This window comes from Takifugu rubripes, chromosome 8 (assembly GCF_901000725.2).
Source record: "Takifugu rubripes chromosome 8, fTakRub1.2, whole genome shotgun sequence".
Classification (NCBI taxonomy): Eukaryota; Metazoa; Chordata; class Actinopteri; order Tetraodontiformes; family Tetraodontidae; genus Takifugu; species Takifugu rubripes.
Genome location: NC_042292.1, coordinates 631,865 through 648,282, shown reverse-complemented (window position 1 = coordinate 648,282; position 16,418 = coordinate 631,865). Strand labels below are relative to the sequence as shown.

General features: G+C 42.2%; 2 protein-coding genes across 4 annotated transcripts; one reads left to right on the top strand and one right to left on the bottom strand.

The window, feature by feature from the left end:
• Positions 1 to 49: 49 nt before the first annotated feature.
• On the top strand, positions 50 to 7,369 carry atg13 (ATG13 autophagy related 13 homolog (S. cerevisiae)). Of its 3 annotated transcripts, none has more exons than XM_011605995.2 (18): positions 50 to 220; positions 753 to 833; positions 920 to 1,000; positions 1,097 to 1,216; positions 1,408 to 1,454; positions 1,937 to 2,077; positions 2,149 to 2,189; positions 2,337 to 2,433; positions 2,528 to 2,635; positions 2,716 to 2,806; positions 2,931 to 3,029; positions 3,594 to 3,677; positions 4,208 to 4,311; positions 4,386 to 4,509; positions 4,625 to 4,702; positions 4,847 to 4,954; positions 5,114 to 5,242; positions 5,322 to 7,369. In XM_011605995.2, exons 2-18 carry the CDS (start codon positions 765 to 767, stop codon positions 5,397 to 5,399), a joined length of 1,599 nt encoding a protein of 532 aa, XP_011604297.1. In that variant the 5' UTR covers positions 50 to 220; positions 753 to 764; the 3' UTR covers positions 5,400 to 7,369. The 3 variants fall into 3 exon arrangements, with proteins under 3 accessions (XP_011604297.1, XP_011604296.1, XP_003966432.1); XM_011605994.2 differs by having other exon boundaries at positions 51 to 220; positions 4,386 to 4,530; XM_003966383.3 differs by lacking the exon at positions 2,931 to 3,029 and having other exon boundaries at positions 51 to 220; positions 4,386 to 4,530.
• A 196-nt stretch (positions 7,370 to 7,565) lies between these two features.
• On the bottom strand, positions 7,566 to 15,954 carry kpnb3 (karyopherin (importin) beta 3). Its single transcript, XM_003966360.3, has 26 exons — positions 15,796 to 15,954; positions 14,541 to 14,621; positions 13,826 to 14,018; positions 13,645 to 13,747; positions 13,445 to 13,541; positions 13,253 to 13,357; positions 12,959 to 13,081; positions 12,717 to 12,837; positions 12,507 to 12,594; positions 12,318 to 12,424; positions 12,101 to 12,225; positions 11,882 to 11,971; positions 11,533 to 11,706; positions 11,074 to 11,292; positions 10,913 to 10,996; positions 10,696 to 10,828; positions 10,494 to 10,615; positions 10,317 to 10,413; positions 9,823 to 9,995; positions 9,645 to 9,756; positions 9,342 to 9,397; positions 9,141 to 9,263; positions 8,845 to 9,064; positions 8,544 to 8,772; positions 8,281 to 8,422; positions 7,566 to 7,921 (listed from the first exon to the last, which is right to left on the bottom strand). The coding sequence occupies exons 1-26, from the start codon at positions 15,871 to 15,873 to the stop codon at positions 7,835 to 7,837; spliced, it is 3,282 nt and encodes a 1,093-aa protein (XP_003966409.1). The 5' UTR covers positions 15,874 to 15,954; the 3' UTR covers positions 7,566 to 7,834.
• Between the last annotated feature and the right edge of the window lie 464 nt (positions 15,955 to 16,418).

Genomic DNA, 16,418 nt, shown 5'->3' with positions numbered 1-16,418 from the left:
GATTAACTTGTAACATTTGTAGACTGAAAAATATGACGAAAATGTATTTTTGAAACTGCAGTTATCCAAACATGTAAACATGGAGTAGATAAACGGGAAATAGTTCAGTGTAGATATTGTGTCTACAAGTTATACGAGTTTGAGAATTCTGTGCTTCATCTTGACCTTTGTAAATGCACGAATACTTCATAGAAGCTGTGGCATTAAGGAACAGACGAATGTAAGTTTTTCTGATAGAACCTGAAAGTGCGTTATAGGTGTCCAGCCAGCAGATATTAGCCACGGGCTAATGTGCGCTCGCTAATAGGTCGATTTTTGTCCTTTATTGAAACAGAACAGTTAGCGTCGATGATGACATTTTATACACTACACTGTTTTCTCTTAACAATGCATTCTGTACTTTGCTTATGGATAGCTTATTGTGACCTCCTGGTAATTATGAAAGCATTGAGGCCTCAATGGCCAACCTATGGCAGTTCATGTTTGGAGGAGTAGCTATTTATATATATATATAGCAATGGACAAATAATTAAAATAATTTTTCACCAGAATCGTAATCCCCGCATTTCATCCCAATTGTTTTTCCCAGCGGGTATTTACATTTGATATTTGAATGTGTTACTGTGAGGTACTGTGTCCAGATTTGATTATTAAGTAAATGCCGGATAAATAGCTAAATAGCTAAAAATAACGCATTCTACACAAAGAAATGAACACATGACAACACTGAGTGGTGTTTTGTCTGACCGAAGGATCATAACAACATGGAGAGTGGCTTGAGTCCTCAAGATAAAAAAGATTTGGACAAGTTCATCAAGTTTTTCGCCTTGAAGGTAAGAATGCTTTTGTTCCCAACAAGTGATGAGGAGTGTAAAAGCCTTTTTCAGTGCAACTGAAGTTGGTCTCATCTCATTTGTAGACCTTCCAGGTGATTGTACAAGCTCGTCTTGGAGAGAAGATCTGCACATGCTCTTCCTCGTCACCCACTGGCTCTGACTGGGTAAACTAGGTTTTGCATGATTCTGTGTGTGTTATAGAGTTTTTGCCTGGTTTATAGTGTTGTCCAGGCTTTGATCACAGTGTTTTGTTTTTTTAGTTTAACCTGGCCATTAAAGACATTCCAGAGGTCACTCATGAAGCTAAAAAGGCACTAGCTGGGCAACTTCCAGGCATAGGTCGCTCCATGTGTGTGGAGATCTCCTTGAAAACATCAGAGGTAAAAATTCCATTTTCCCTTTGTAAATAATTTTTTATTCAAAAAATACTCAGCACATGATTTATAAAGGACAGGTGTGTGCTTACTGTTGACCATGGCTTACTCAGTCCAGTACATGTTTAATGCTCAAGGTTGCTAAAATGTATATCATTTTTATATTGCTGTGACCACTTTCACTGCCTTTCCATCAGGGAGACTCCATGGAGTTGGAGACGTGGTGCCTGGAAATGAATGAAAAGTGCGTGCATTTTTTACTTATTTTCTTCTTTGAATTGTGTTTGATATAGAGGTGCAATACTAATTAACTGGATAAAGTTATGGGACCGATATAATAACAATGGGTCCCATAACTTATTGCAGTCATTGCTGTATTGTGTGCATGCCTCTGTTTGTTAATGCCATTATTGTTCAATGGCATTGTTATTGTTCATAAAATTTGGAGTTTCTCGTAATGGAGCATCAAGCTTTCAAACATAACTTTTTACAAGTTGTTGCAAAATCCTTAAGGATGTTGGAACTATATACCATTCAGAATTGCTGCACACAGGAATAACTCAATGCAATATGTGATTTGATTTAAGAGGCCATTAAATAAGGAGACAGAAAATGTCTCATTAGGATTGCAGTGGCTGCATGGTGTACTTAGGTTTGCTGGGTACTAGCTGAGACTCACAAGCTGCTGATTTGTAACAAGTTTCTGTGTTCTGTTCCTCACCATAGGTGTGATAAAGACATTAAAGTGTCGTATACAGTCTACAATCGTCTGTCTGTCCTTCTGAAATCTCTGCTGGCTATCACAAGAGTAACACCTGCGTACAAACTGTCCAGAAAGCAGGGACATGACTATGTCATACTCTATAGGCAAGTTGACATTTCCTGTCTGATTATGTAGGTGTTGTGCTCTTTCACTCACTTGTGTCTGTCCGCTTTAGGATTTATTTTGGGGAAGTGCAGCTCGGTGGATTAGGTGAAGGTAACAAAAACTAAGTTTGCTTATATTTAGTTAACACTGATATTTGTCTAATGTTTGATTGTTTGAAATGAAACTTTCTTCATGAATCGAGCAGTTAAAAAGACAGTCTTGTTAAATTGTTATGCTGTGCATGGTGTTTGTGCTAAGGTTTCCAGACAGTGCGTGTTGGTGTTGTTGGTACCCCAGTTGGCACGGTCACGCTGTCATGTGCTTACCGCACCAACCTTGCATTCATGTCCAACAGGTATTTAAAATGGTCCAGATTGTGCTTTCAGTCACGTAATCTTTGGTTGCCTTCACCTCAATTTCATCATTGTCCAACTTCTTGAAACATGCAGGCAGTTTGAGCGTTTAGCCCCCATCATGGGAATCATTGTAGATCACTTTGTGGACCCCCCCTGTAGCAACCAGCGTCCAGTAAACTTTGGACAGCCCTGCAACTACAAGTATGTATGGAAATGTTGATCCTTTGACAATAAGCAGCTCGCTATAATATAGAAACTGGGCTAAGTGTGTCTGTGTCTAGAGCTCCAGAGGAGGACAGAGGAGCATTTGCAGGGGTTCAGGATTCACAGGAGGTCTGCACCACCTCCTTCTCAACCTCTCCTCCATCTCAGGTTGGATCAACTTCCATCCCCTCTCAAAGATTCTCTGCATATTGTGTGACTTTTCTTCAATTTCCAACCTCTTTCAATTTTCCCCCTTTTTCTCCATTTTCATTTTCTTTGTCTGTCACCTCAGTGTGTGTGCACACTGAGCCCTTCGCCCTCTAAACAGTCTAAGCCCACCCCCTTGGATAGTCTTCAGCTTCCATTGGCTCCTGGATTTGTCACTCACACTGTGAGTCTATACTGGCCACTGATAACTGAACCAATCATTCATCACCAAGGCTTTTTATCTAGTCTGTGGGGCATCTCAATTGCTGATTTGACCTTTTCTTGTCAGAATGACGAGTTCTTCTGCTGATCTGTAAATGTGAGAGTAATAACCCAATTTGCATTGCAGAGAACATGGAAGACACTTTCACAAACAGTAAAAATCCGGCTTAATGGATGTTTTAATGGATTATTGATCTTAATGTGTGATTGCAACAAAAGCTGCCGCTGAAACATTGGATTGAAACAGATTTTCTATGGCTGTAACATGGGCTTTACAGCTGATCTGCCTAAAACATGCTCTCTTGTCTTGCACTACTTCATTTCCACTGCTCTGTAAATGCAACAGGAATTGTGATGCATCCGCCCATTCCCTGTAATATTATATTGATTCAGATGAGATCTTTCTCCACTGGAGCCTGTTTACAGCAGCAGACCTATTTTAGCACTTCCATCACACCCGTGCTCAGCAGCGACACCCAGAGATTACAGTGACATGTAAACACTTCCATGTTTTCTGTCTGTCCAGCTGTACTCATCCAGATTATTATACCAGCCTTCTGCCGTGGCAGGAACAGCAGACCTTTGTCAGCCTGCTGCCAATCCAAACCCGGTGAGCTCACCTCACATTTCTATGCACCTTGACACCTAGTGAATGCAGTGCAGTTATTTTGGTGTGATTATGCAGCAGTATTATATAAAAATGAAAACATATTCTAAGAATGTTACATTATGAAATGACATGCCTTTATATTTTTTTAAATATCAATGTATTATCAATGTGTGCTTACATTATTTTTTTCTTATCCTGCATCTAATCACGTTTTAGAACAATTCTTGCATAACGCTAACCAATTACTTTTAAAGAGGAATGGGGTTAAAGTTGCATTTTAAAAAATGACATCCAAAAGTGTCTTAGGTGGAAGGAGCCCAGCCCACCAACTTCTAAACATTGCAAGACTTTTCCTGGAAGATTATAATAAAAGAAGAAAGGTTTCAAGGTTGAAAAATAACGGCAGACCACTGTCGTATATTCCTGACCGGCGCCTCCACTCAGCCAGTGACAGGAACTTACCCGGGGAACCCACCTTTGTGATCTTTCCCAATGAACACACCTAACATGGCATTGTTGCTCTTCCTCAGATGTTGCATGCTGGGAAGGAGGGTGGAGTGGTGCTGGTTCCGGCCCAGCCTTCTCATGGAGCCGATGCGCATTTTGAGAATGTAACAAACACACCTGGAAGCAGGTTTGTAGCCGCATTTTTTAGAATAACAACAGAACCAGTGAGGTGTGTACGGAAACATTTGTCTCTGCTCTCAGTGGTGAGGATGACGGCCTCTTGCAAAGTGGGGAAGGCAAGAGGGAAGAAGGGAGGTGCCGGAGTTCCCCCACCTCTGACCCTGTCCAGGCAATAAACGCCTTCACGAGAAAGACGGGGGCCTTTGTAAATAAACCCAGCACACAAGTACTTCATTCGTTGATCATGAATCTTTATTCCAGAATATTTGCTACAGTGTCTCTAGAGTAGTTCTGAGATGTGATTTGTTTTGTGTGTCTAGACACTGACAGCCAATCTGGACCTGCCCTTCTCTGAGTTTGCTCCTCGAGGCCTGGACTCAGAGGAGAATGATCCTATGGTAACAGGATTTACTGTAATGAGACACTTTAGTTTGTCTTTTAATATTACCAATTTTTTATTTGAGTTATTGACACCATTATTTTCTAATGATTAACACTAGATCGCGCTGCTTATTACTGTGATTTGGACATTCTGTGCGCAGGTGCAGCCGCCAGACTCTCCACTTTGCACATCCCCCCTCCAGCGCAGCCTTCATTCTCAGGGCTCAGAGGGCTCTGGACCACACGATGACTTTGTCATGGTGGACTTTGTAAGTGTCAGCTGCTCTGTGAGCATATACCGGTAACCTTTAAATTGTTTCTGCGGACTGCACAGTAAAGGCTTCATACTGCAGTCTTAAAGATTTGTAACATTAAGTTTGATGTACCTAAAAATGAGTGTGTTCATTTTAAACATTTTGTCTCCTTAGCGACCAGCTTTTTCAAAAGATGATCTGTTGCCAATGGATCTCGGTACTTTCTACAGAGAGTTTCAGAATCCCCCGCAACTAGCTAGTCTCACGCTGGACATTAGTTCCCAATCAATGGCTGATGACCTGGTAAACAAGCTTTTTGCTTTTTAAAATGAGCATTTAAAGAACCATTGCCAAGACTGGATTTTGTTTTTCCTATCTGCAGGACTCGCTTCCGGAAAAACTGGCGGTGTATGAGAAAAACATCGATGAGTTTGATGCTTTTGTGGATACACTCCAGTAGATGAGAACTGCTGATTTGGGGCAGTTTGAGGAGAGATTGAGACTGGACACAGTAGTTGAGGGTCACACTTTCTGTCACATGAAACCACCTGACAGTCACTTCTGTAAATACTTTGTATGCCAAATATGACAATTTGTCCGATGTTTGTTAACTCGTGTGGCTCCCAGTGTTTAGTCACAAATGCAATTTCCCTATCATTTTCATCACGCAGTTTTCCTTCTCACTCTTCATGCTCTCTGTACATCAGTGCGACAGATCCAAATCTTAAGAAAAAAATTAACCCTTGAATCTTTGATTAGATGGAGCTTGTTAGGATTTGAACTTTAATGTTGGAAAATTGGTCAGCACAAAACTGTTGCAGGGCCACTTAGTTGGCAGTTTGTAACCCCACAGAAGAGTGAAGGACTTAAAGTCAGAGTCTGACAAGCTGAAGGGGTGTTAAATGTTCGGATAGTAAACCAACATCCGTGAAAGTAACCTCCCTACATTGCTCAGACGAGCCTGTTTGACTAAGGACAGCCTACAGATTTAATCACCTAAAACAATACAGTATGTACTATTCATGAAGTTAAGCACTGCTGCCAGGCTATACACACGTTCGTGTATATTTAGTAATTTTGTAAAGCTGTGGTCTAGAGTCACAGGACTTGTAATTACTGTTTAATTGGGTTGGCTTTAATTTAAATGTTTTGCTGCTGCTAGGGTAGATGTCCTAATAAAGCATGACTGATCTCTTCAACTGCTTGATTTGTGGGAGCCAAATTCTTTAAATTGGTGTGTTATAAAGCATGTGACATAGGCGAATGATACAATGACAAATGTGTTCCATTTTATGTCAAATATTCAAAGATCACAAACTGCTGCACTTTAAACTGAAATTAGTTAATTAGTCCAAAGTAGTAACCATTGCCTTTGGTCATCGTGTAGATTTAACAATGCCATATTTATTCAACTTCAGAATCTTGAGTTGAGGGAAATGGCAGATTGTTGTAGAGTCAAAGAGCACATAACTCCTTCTGTAACGTTCATCACACATTGCTTTAGAACCCTCAGACCATATATCCTCACAAAAGAGGTACACTTATTCTGCATTATTTCTTGATGCTCCCTTCACGGACCTATGGCTAAACCAGATCACCTAGAAACCACTCATGCAGAAACACAACAAAAGCAGTGTTTGGCCAGGTATTCATGAAGAATTAGAAAGTAAAAACAAGCTGGAACGTGATAAAGAACGTGTATTGGCAAGGGAGAGGGGGGAAATCATTTCCATTAGTCAATTTTGAGTCAAAGTGTCATGAGCTTGACCAACTTGTGTGTCCAGAACCTGCAATTCAGCCTCTAAAAGGTCCACTGTAGTCATTACTAAAGGCCTGCAAGGTGACCCAGCATGAGGACATTTAGATAGAATTTCTGAATACGACCAAAAATCTGCATATAGACGAGTTGCTCCTGCTTGCTTTGTTATAGGCAAATGATTTTAAGATTTGGGAAATCAATTTACAAAAACACGACTTTGCATCCCGAATGTTAAAAAGCAGCCCTCATCACTTGCTAATCAAGAGAAAACTTGTTAATTCTCAAATGGAATTTTATTGTCATTTTCAATACAGCTGCAGGACTGCAAAGGGTCAAAACCATAAAGTTAAGAGCGCGGTAGCACACATTTTACAGACACTCTACAATTTAACAGGCAATGTTCTTTCAGATTCCCATCTACAGGTTATTGCTCCATTTGTCTGCTACCTTTAGGGTTGAAAATTATTCAACATCTCTTGTACTCCTATGACCAATAAGTCTGGAAAGCAGCTTTAATCAGTCCCTCTTCGAGACAATAGAAAATGTCCCAACATTTCAAAATTGCTAAAGACAGCCACTTAACATGCCATTACTTTGGAAGCATACCCTCTAAAATGTGGCACAGGACCTTTCCTTTTTAGTTCCAGCATGTCCTTCCACCCCCCCCCCCCAGAACAACAAGAAAGGAAAAAAGCCCAAGAGACAGGCAGCAGTCACCTAGTGTTCCTTTCCACATTCAATTGCTCAGTTCATGAGAATGTCCAGTCCCTAACCTCTTACTGCACTCTATCCAAGCCCACCCTTTAAATGAGTTTGGTACGTTTGGACACAGACAAATAATGTTTAACAGCCTTTTTTTTTGGGGGGGGGGGGGGGGGGGCGGTCTTCAGTGAGCCTGGATGGAGGGGCCACTGATTTCCCCACTTCCTTGGATAGAGGGCAAATAGTCTGTAGTGGGGTGTTCCAATGTCCTCCAATCAGAAATGACCAACCTGCTCCTCGGTTTGGTTGAATAGAGATGGCGCTGAACAGTAGGGTGGATTGAGGCCAGTGCCCACAGTGGATGGAAGAGATCTAGAAGTTCAACTTGTCTTTATAGGTTTTCTAAAGAGTGGGGATCCAGGTGGGCTTCAGGCTCAGGCAGTGTTGAGGAGGTCCTGTATGGCTTTCTGCTGGGTCTCATTGAGGGTCGTCACACACTGCGTCCACAAACCTGCTGACATCTGGAAAGAATCAGATGGGAAGAAGAAAAATGTATCAAATGATTGGTGACAAGAGTGTTACCCATTGACAGTGCTGGCAGATGATGATTTTTAACTAATATCTTCCAAATATATTTATTATAAATCACACTAGGCTGTGACTACAATTCCACCTTTCACAGAACTATTGTACTCTGCTGATGCAACTGAGCAGTTATCTAAAAAGTATTTTAATATTTCAACAAGAGTTACCTCTAGTAGCAAAATGCCAAATGACTGTTTTCAAATCCTGCTTTCCCGAGTCACATTAAAACATCCAATTTCTACTCCAACGGTGGGTCTTCCCTCTAATTTCCAGTTTTTAAGCACCAAGAGCTTACCTGCACTTGGCGAATGACGTTGGCCAACCGTTTGCTGCACGCATCTTCACTTTTAATTGATTCATTGGCCACTCCATCTGCGATGATGAGGAAGATTTTAGGCAGATTGGAGTTCTCTGGTCCAAGGACAATTGGATTGTTGCTGTGAAGAAGACGAACAGTAAGGTTCCAAATCATTCCAATGCTATTGGGGTAGGTTTGTCATGGATTCTAGGAGTTTGTCAGAAGAATGTGAACTGGCACAATAGTTATTTAGGGTCTACCTTTCAATTAGGTCACACAGAAAGTCAAATGTGTGAACTGCTTCTTCTTTGTCCTCATTGAGTGGCAACCAGCTGAGCCAGTGGGGAAGGACTAGGTTGAGGTTTACACACTCTGATTGGAACCTCATGACCTTTCCAACAGCAGAAATGCAGTTCTCTGTGGCGTTGACATTCTCCTTGGAGCGGGCATCAGCTGCATGAATGACTCCAACAAGCAAAGGGATAGCATCTGGTGGACAGACAGACATTCAAACTGAAGAATAAACCAAGCGGGGAACTGCAGAAAACAGTCATTTCATACCTGTACAGAATGAGCGGTAGTTTTCTCCTCCGTACTGAGCCATCACACCAACGCCATAGGCAGCGGCCTGCCGAACCTCAGGGCTCGAATCGCCCAGTGATTGCAACATCCTCTGTACAAAGTACTCGGCATACTTGAACGAGGAAGGGCTGCAGTGCTCAACTATGTCATCGAAGATACACAGACCCCATTGTCTGTCAGCCCAAGGCCTGTTGGGGCACTAGACACAAGTTCAGTTGGTGGGGGTTAGAGGCTGGATTAGCGTAGCAGCCAATACCAAAACAGGCAACACTTACTATCAGCTGGACAATTAGTGGCAACAGCTGCTCAAACCAAGGCAGCACCTTCTCTTTGTAGCTACTGAACACCGAGTGTAGAACATCTGACACCTTGGTGAGAATGTACACATCATTCTCATCCTGGGGGACGGAACAAACCCATTTTACTTTCCCCCATTTTTGCAAGGCTTTGACATTTACAAAGGATAAAATATTTACCTCATCTTGTAGTACTTCTTCAACCTGCTCATCATAGTCTTCATCCTCTCTCTTGGCTATGAAGGACAAAAAGAACTCATTTTACAAAAAATAAAGTAATGCAAGAAAATAAAAAATGAACCAACCTCTCAAATTTCAATTGTGATGATATGTAGTATTGTATTTGTACAAAAGGAGTGATGCTGTATAGAAGGTGGCTTAAAGGTTTGGGACATTATCAGCTTTATATTCAATTCCTAAACATAAGTCAGAGCAAAAATTGCAGAAACATTTCAATTTATCAGTGTTTTAATGAAAACTCACCCTGTCTGAGCTGCTGGTTTTTAAAATGCTCTTCCAGTTTTCCTTTTAAAATCCCGCCCAGTTCTTCAAAGTGTTCGTTGTTCAAGCAGCCATCTCCCATCAACTCTATGCACTTCAAAAGAACATGATGTCAATGAAATCCCAAAGGGTACCTGCGTGTTTTCCCTGATCGACTCACCTTAGCAAAGGAGTGCATGATTTCAGACAGGACGTCCGAATCAGGCTCCGTTCCAATTGACTTTATGAGAGCGTCGCACATGAAGTGCCACATTTGGGTTAGGTACTCTGGGCCTCGGACCTGTGCACATTCCAGCAGGAGGGGCATCGACTCGGCTGCCGCGACACGCACGCGTGGAAAAAGTTCAGGACAAAAAAAATAAAATACCATTTTGTTCTGAACAACAGCTATAAAAGATTTTTTCCCGTCATGTCCTTGTATTCATTACTTCACCAAGAAGGCAATGTGATAGCTGGCGTTTTTCTGATTTTTAGCAAAATAAACCAAAACATTAGGATTGACTTAATGCTGTCCTGTGAAAATTTCATTAAGTTTTGGTGAAGTTTCAAATTCCAGATGGAATTTGACGAATCAACCAACCAAATTATGTAGCCTTGGCAAAAGGTCCGCTCTCTAAGTGCTTTTTTTTTTTTGCACAGCATAATAAAGGATATCATCATGGAAGTAAAACTTTAGAAGAGGAACCATCAGCTTCACCACCTGCTCCGTATACTCCACAAAACCCTCCTTCAGCTCTTTGGCATAACACACCTGGAATACCACACAATTCATCACCTTCTACATAGATGTATTCATGTGAAGCCACTGTCAGTCTTAATCAGACCACTCACCAGCATTTGACAGGCAGTGGCCTTCTCCTCCAGCCCAGCCGTCTTAATGCCAAAACTCTGTTGGTCTCCCAGGTTGACAAATTCCCAGCCATCCTCCTCTGAAATGTTCTCCATGTCCTGGGCTGTAAAGAACACACACATTTGAATGAGACGACAGCAGGTACGCGAAACATGCCATTGAGACATCCTTTCAGTCACTCACTGTCCAGCAGTGCCACCTCTGGTTTAATGGAGGCCGTCTTCATCAGGGGGCCCATCACTACGGGCAGGTATTGCTGAAACTCTTTGCCCAAGATCTTGCACATTCTGGCCCAAGCTGAGATCATGTATGAGATCTAAACCACAAAAAGAACCAAAATGGACACTAGAGAAGATCTGCTCAATATACACATACTGCTTAAAGTCAGTCAAGTCTGTACTTGAGGATCATCGTCTTCCAGGTCATTGAAGTCGGTTTGAGTTTTCAGGAGGAGCTGCATAACTGCCGAGGCATCAGGCATGAACTAGACGGAGACATTCAGGTCAAATATGCAGTTTGGCAGGCATTTCCATTTAAAATGCAGCCAATAGTCCAGTGTACCTTTTCCTTGCCTACAGCCAGGCCAATCAGACTAATGCACTCTATGGTCTTGCCACGCAGCAGCCGAAGCTCCTTCTGCACAGCGTTCTCCACTATGTGTTTCAGTGATGGCATGAACAGGTTGTAGTATGGCACAAACTTCTCCTCTGCCGTGTCCGCCACTGAGGCAATGGATGTCACCACCTGCTCCAGGACAAGTTTGGTGCCCTTCTGGATCAACTAGAGTGGGAAGAAGATGCTTGCAATTCAGGCTGGGCAAGTCAGACCAAAAATCCCATCTTGGTTTTGTTTTTTCGTTGACAGGTGATATACAATACATACGTTTCATGCAAGATGTAGTTAACATAATAGGTTTAGCTTAGTCTCACACATATCCTAGACACAAATCAAATGGAAACCCTTCAAGGCTTTGATTTTTTTGGCGCAATAGTGCCATTCCTGTATTGAAACACAATGTACCTCCTGTAGCTTGGTTTCCATGATGATGTGAAGATGATGCACCAAGCTGTCCAAATATGGGACCAGCAGAGATTTGGGACAGTCCTCTGTGAAGTTGATGAGAGCAGCAGCTGCATGCGCCTGCACCCGTGGGTTACTCTGGTCTTTCATTGTTTCAAGCAGAGTGGAAATCACCTAAAATGGGGGTGAATTATTGAAACATGGGACCTTTTTAGAGGTGACTGTATTCTACAACAATCCATCAAAATGGTTCATCTTGATTTGCGAGTTGTTGGGTGGATTTAATACTCGATTTAATACCCCCCCCCCCCCCCAAAAAGAAATGTTTCATTTCTGTTCCGTGACTCACCTTATCATGAAATTTTTTCTGGAAGGTTGGGGCAAAGTCTGTGGCCATTTGCCCAATGGCATTGCAGGCAGCATAACGGACCCTTGGGTGCTGAACATGAGAAACACAACTTCAATCTCTTTTTTAAAGATATATACACCAGTTCATTTTTCACAATGTCCTCTAACGACAATGTAAGACAACCAGGGCAAAACATACATATTATCCAGGATTTCTTACAGTATCAGCACAGAAGAGGAGAACAAAGCTGACAATCTCCTGGAGGATGGCCTCCATCTGTTGGTGGCAGCCCTCACCAATGGCTGACAGTGCCATCAGCCCAGCATGGCGGTACTTCCAGTCCGCTGGAGGCGAACACAAGATTCATTATATGGTGACACTACTCACAACTAAAACTAAAATCTGTACCTTTAAAAAAAAAGGTGTATTTACTCACTGTTCTGCAGCATCTGCATGATGTGCTGTTTAATCATGGGTAAGATGATTTTTCCTCCCAGGCCACAGGCAATTCTGTCCAGCGCACTCTCCCCAGCAACCGCATTACTAGACAAACAATAAAAACTCAAAATGAATAAACGTGCATAGGGCCAAGGGTCAGTTCCTGGTGATGGTCATAAGGCTGAACCTGTCAAAATCATCATCCTCCAGCTCATCAGCCATGGCCCATTCATCATCATCTTCAAGGTCGACCATCATGGCCAGCATCTGGGGCACTGAAAATAATCATTTAAGAAATGTATATACTTATTTTATTTATCTACATACTCTACCCATGTTATCTGGCTCTAAACTATGAAGAGAAAAGTGAGAAATAAATGGTAAACTGAAATCTCACCACACTGGGCCACAATTGCTGTGTGCTTCCTCAGCATGGCGGCAGCAGTCTCCGATAGAGTGATGATGACCTCCAGAGCCAACTGCCTCTGCATGTTTGCCAGGTTGGTGTCAGCACATAGCTAAAGGGGTAAGCAAGGTAGTGGTCAAATACAATTCATAGATAACAAAAATAACAGCCCAAGTGTCTGACTTTATGCAAACAGGATTCACGTGTGAAATAAATCAACTAGTCTGATTCACCTTCAGACAAAGCTGCAGTGTAGCCTCCAGGTTGGGCCTGAGGTACTTGGGTGCCGTGTCAGCGATCTCCACTAAGGACTTGAGCACGGAGTCATCTCCCTGATAGCAGGACTCATTCACTGCCTGTGTAAAAACATCCATACATTACTTACAGGTGCAAATGTCGCAGCACAACATGAGCAAGTAGAATGTTTGCACTGACGAATCACGTTCAAATAAAGCTAGTGCCAACTATGGAGACATCGCCAAATTTGAGTGAACATTTATGTACACGTGAAAAGGTTCATTGTGTACCTGCAGGATCCCAGGAAGCAGGTCAGAGAATTGCTTCAACAGGGTTGTGTTCCTTTCATTTGTAAGAACAAAGGACGCTGCTGCTCGAGCGGCCAGGGTACGTATCTGAAAGGTCAAGAATGAAATATATAGCAATGTAATAGTGACTAAAATCGGCCCAGCATCATCTAAAATCCTAAAATCAAAACTCACCTGTGGGTTGGCCTGGTCCTGCATGCACTGAACAAGCATACGTTTGATGACTTCCATGTAGTGCTGCTGCTGGTTGCCAAAGATTCCTGGGAAGTTCCTGATAAAGCCAACAAGGGTTAGCTGCCGTCCGTCTAAATACAATTGATCCTCCAAGCCATGCATGAAAACCAGGACAACCAAGAATGTCAGAAGAGACTCACCAGAATATATGCAGAGCAGCTTCACGCAGGCCGACATTGGAAGAATTCACAGCATCAAAAAGAAATTTAAGCAGCTCTGGCCACTGGTTATTACCATCATCATCTAGGTAAAGCAAAAGGAGCATTTTAAAGAAATCTCCATTACAATAAGCAGTTATCTTTTCCAGACATCTGATCATACCAACAAGGTTGCGGGAAAGCTCAGCGGCAACATCGCAGACCTTCTTGCGAATGTTTGGAGCGTTTTCCGTCTGGATGATGGTCACTAGCTCTGTCTTTATGGCTGCTTGTAATGAAATCGTCAGGCCGGGGTAGATTTCCTCGAAGGATGACGATAACAGTCGGCGCAGTAGTACTGCTGCCATTTGTCTGACCTGGTTGCACAAAATCACTGGTTTCAGAGAGACAATTCACAGACAACCCCTTTGTCTTCAAGTATGATGAAAGTTCTTTCTTAATAAAAAGTTCTTGTTTAATTCAGTGGTTTGAAAATAGGTGACATTGAATGTGAAACACATTAGCGGAATAAACTTAAATAGGCTACTTAACTACTGACAAAACTAGTCAATAAATCACAAAGGAACCTTTGAGTCCCCCCACCTCTAAAAATAACGGCACTAAAAATATCAACCTTGAGGAACAGAAAAAGAAGAGATGCCACAGAGATCATGTTTGGTAACTTAACAAAACTACCCATAAATGTGACGCGTCTAGGACAGAATATGAATTTTGATGGGCAAGCTTCATCCCCATTAACACAACTATGTACTATGCAGACTGGGTTGTACACACATGATGACTTAAGACCATTGACTACATGAAATGCCTTCAATGTGGCACCTTCTTAAAAAGGTCTTTAGGCAACACAGGTTCTCCACAAATGCTAATGAACAAACCTCCTCTGCAGCTGATGCATCTCTGATGGCTTGCAGCAAGAATGTAATCTTGTTCTGACCTGGAATACTGTCATAGGTCTCCTGAAAATAGAATGAAGAGTGGAAAAGTTAAGAAACTAAACATTGAAAAGATATTTAAGGATAATAAGGATGCATTTCTGGGAGAAACCACAAACAAAGAAATGCATTCTCGTATACATCTGAGACAACACAAAATACAGCAAAACCACAAGCAAAGGGGTTCTGCTGCAGGTGATAAAAGGTTTAATTGATAGCTTATGACTTCCTGTTTTGCATCAGTAAAACATAATAGTTTGAAATGCTCCATAATAGCGAGGACAGCCCAGTTGGTGCCCTGCGTGAGTCAGGAATTACCGCTGAGTCCCGATGAGCAGCCCCTCATAAAAGAGCCAGACTCTTTCTAAAGGAAACCGCTGACTGGCCAGCGTGATAGGAAACGCCTCATCCGAAAGTCGGATGCTTAAGCTGGCCTTAACAACAATAGTTAGCCTAGACAAAACATGGTGGGTAAAGTGAATAGGCAAGTCTGACTGAGCGCCACACAAAACCATTTCTAAGAACAACTGGCCCGGCCAAAGGCCATGGTCCGATACCAATCCGTGTGAGACAAGCCTGGAATTGAGAAACTTTCCTTTTTGTGCACCCATAAAACGGAGTTAGCGGTCATGTAAAAACGAAGTGACTAAAGGCCACCACATATCAACGCTAACACGTTAACGCCTGCTGACTGCACTTATAGTAATCTAAATGGCGACATCACACACAAATTTGTGTTGCCTTGGCGATATTACGACCGGTAAGAAAGTAGAGGACCCTGTTTGATTGTTTTCGCAATCCATTCTCTTCTTGCGTTGCTAGCTAATAAAACGAGCAAGACTATTGTAGCTATTTAGCTTCCAGCTACTTCCTGGTAACTAAGCGAACCAACTACACGTCTCATAAGTACTCATTTTGCATTAAGATCAACTACAATGTTTGGTTTTCGATTTTGACGAATGTACGAGTGTGACAACTGCGTTGGCAATCACATGAAACACAGCGGGAAGAAATATCACTGCAACATGGAGGAAGCAGCTAGAATTAGCCGGCTACAGCTCGTCATCGGCTTCACAATGCACGTGGGCTTGATGCGAATGCACAGCGCGCGCTAAGACTGGGTAGCGATGCTATTAGCTTTTTAGCATAATCGTCCCAGTTGCCACCTAAATAAACGGCCGTATTTCCCCTCTCTCACCTCTGAGTGTTTCCTGACATTGTTGTCAGGGCTCATCAGGTTACCCAGCAAAAGGTAGAACTGCTGCTGTTCCGCCATTGCAGTGAGATCCAGAAAGACCAGCCAAGGGGACGAGCCTCGAGTTGAGCCCGCTAGACACTTACTCGGTCACACACTGCTTCTGACGTCCCATTGGCTGGATTTACTAACTTATCCGGCTGCTGATTGGACCAGATCCGGACCAAAACGTACGTCACAGCTGTATCGCCCAATGGCAAATTGCTAATGCGCGGGAATTTACTGATGGTTTACAAAAATAGAAACAATGTCCATGAGCCTTGGCTGTAGTGCGAAGGGACTTGATAGATTTGAGTACTGTTGATGATATTTAAACACTTAATTATTAATTATGATGCATTAAGTCTTAATGCATCATAATAGCTGGTTGGTAACTTTCCCCACCCATAACCAGCCAGATTTTAGCGCTGGATAGATTAGAGGCATTTGTGTATTTGATTCTTCTACCTCAGCAATTATTCTATCAGTTGATTAGAGCCTATTTAACATGTATATTATACATATACATGTACATTTAATGACCTTTGTGGGTATTGTATGTGTTATTCACAATATTATTGGAATTA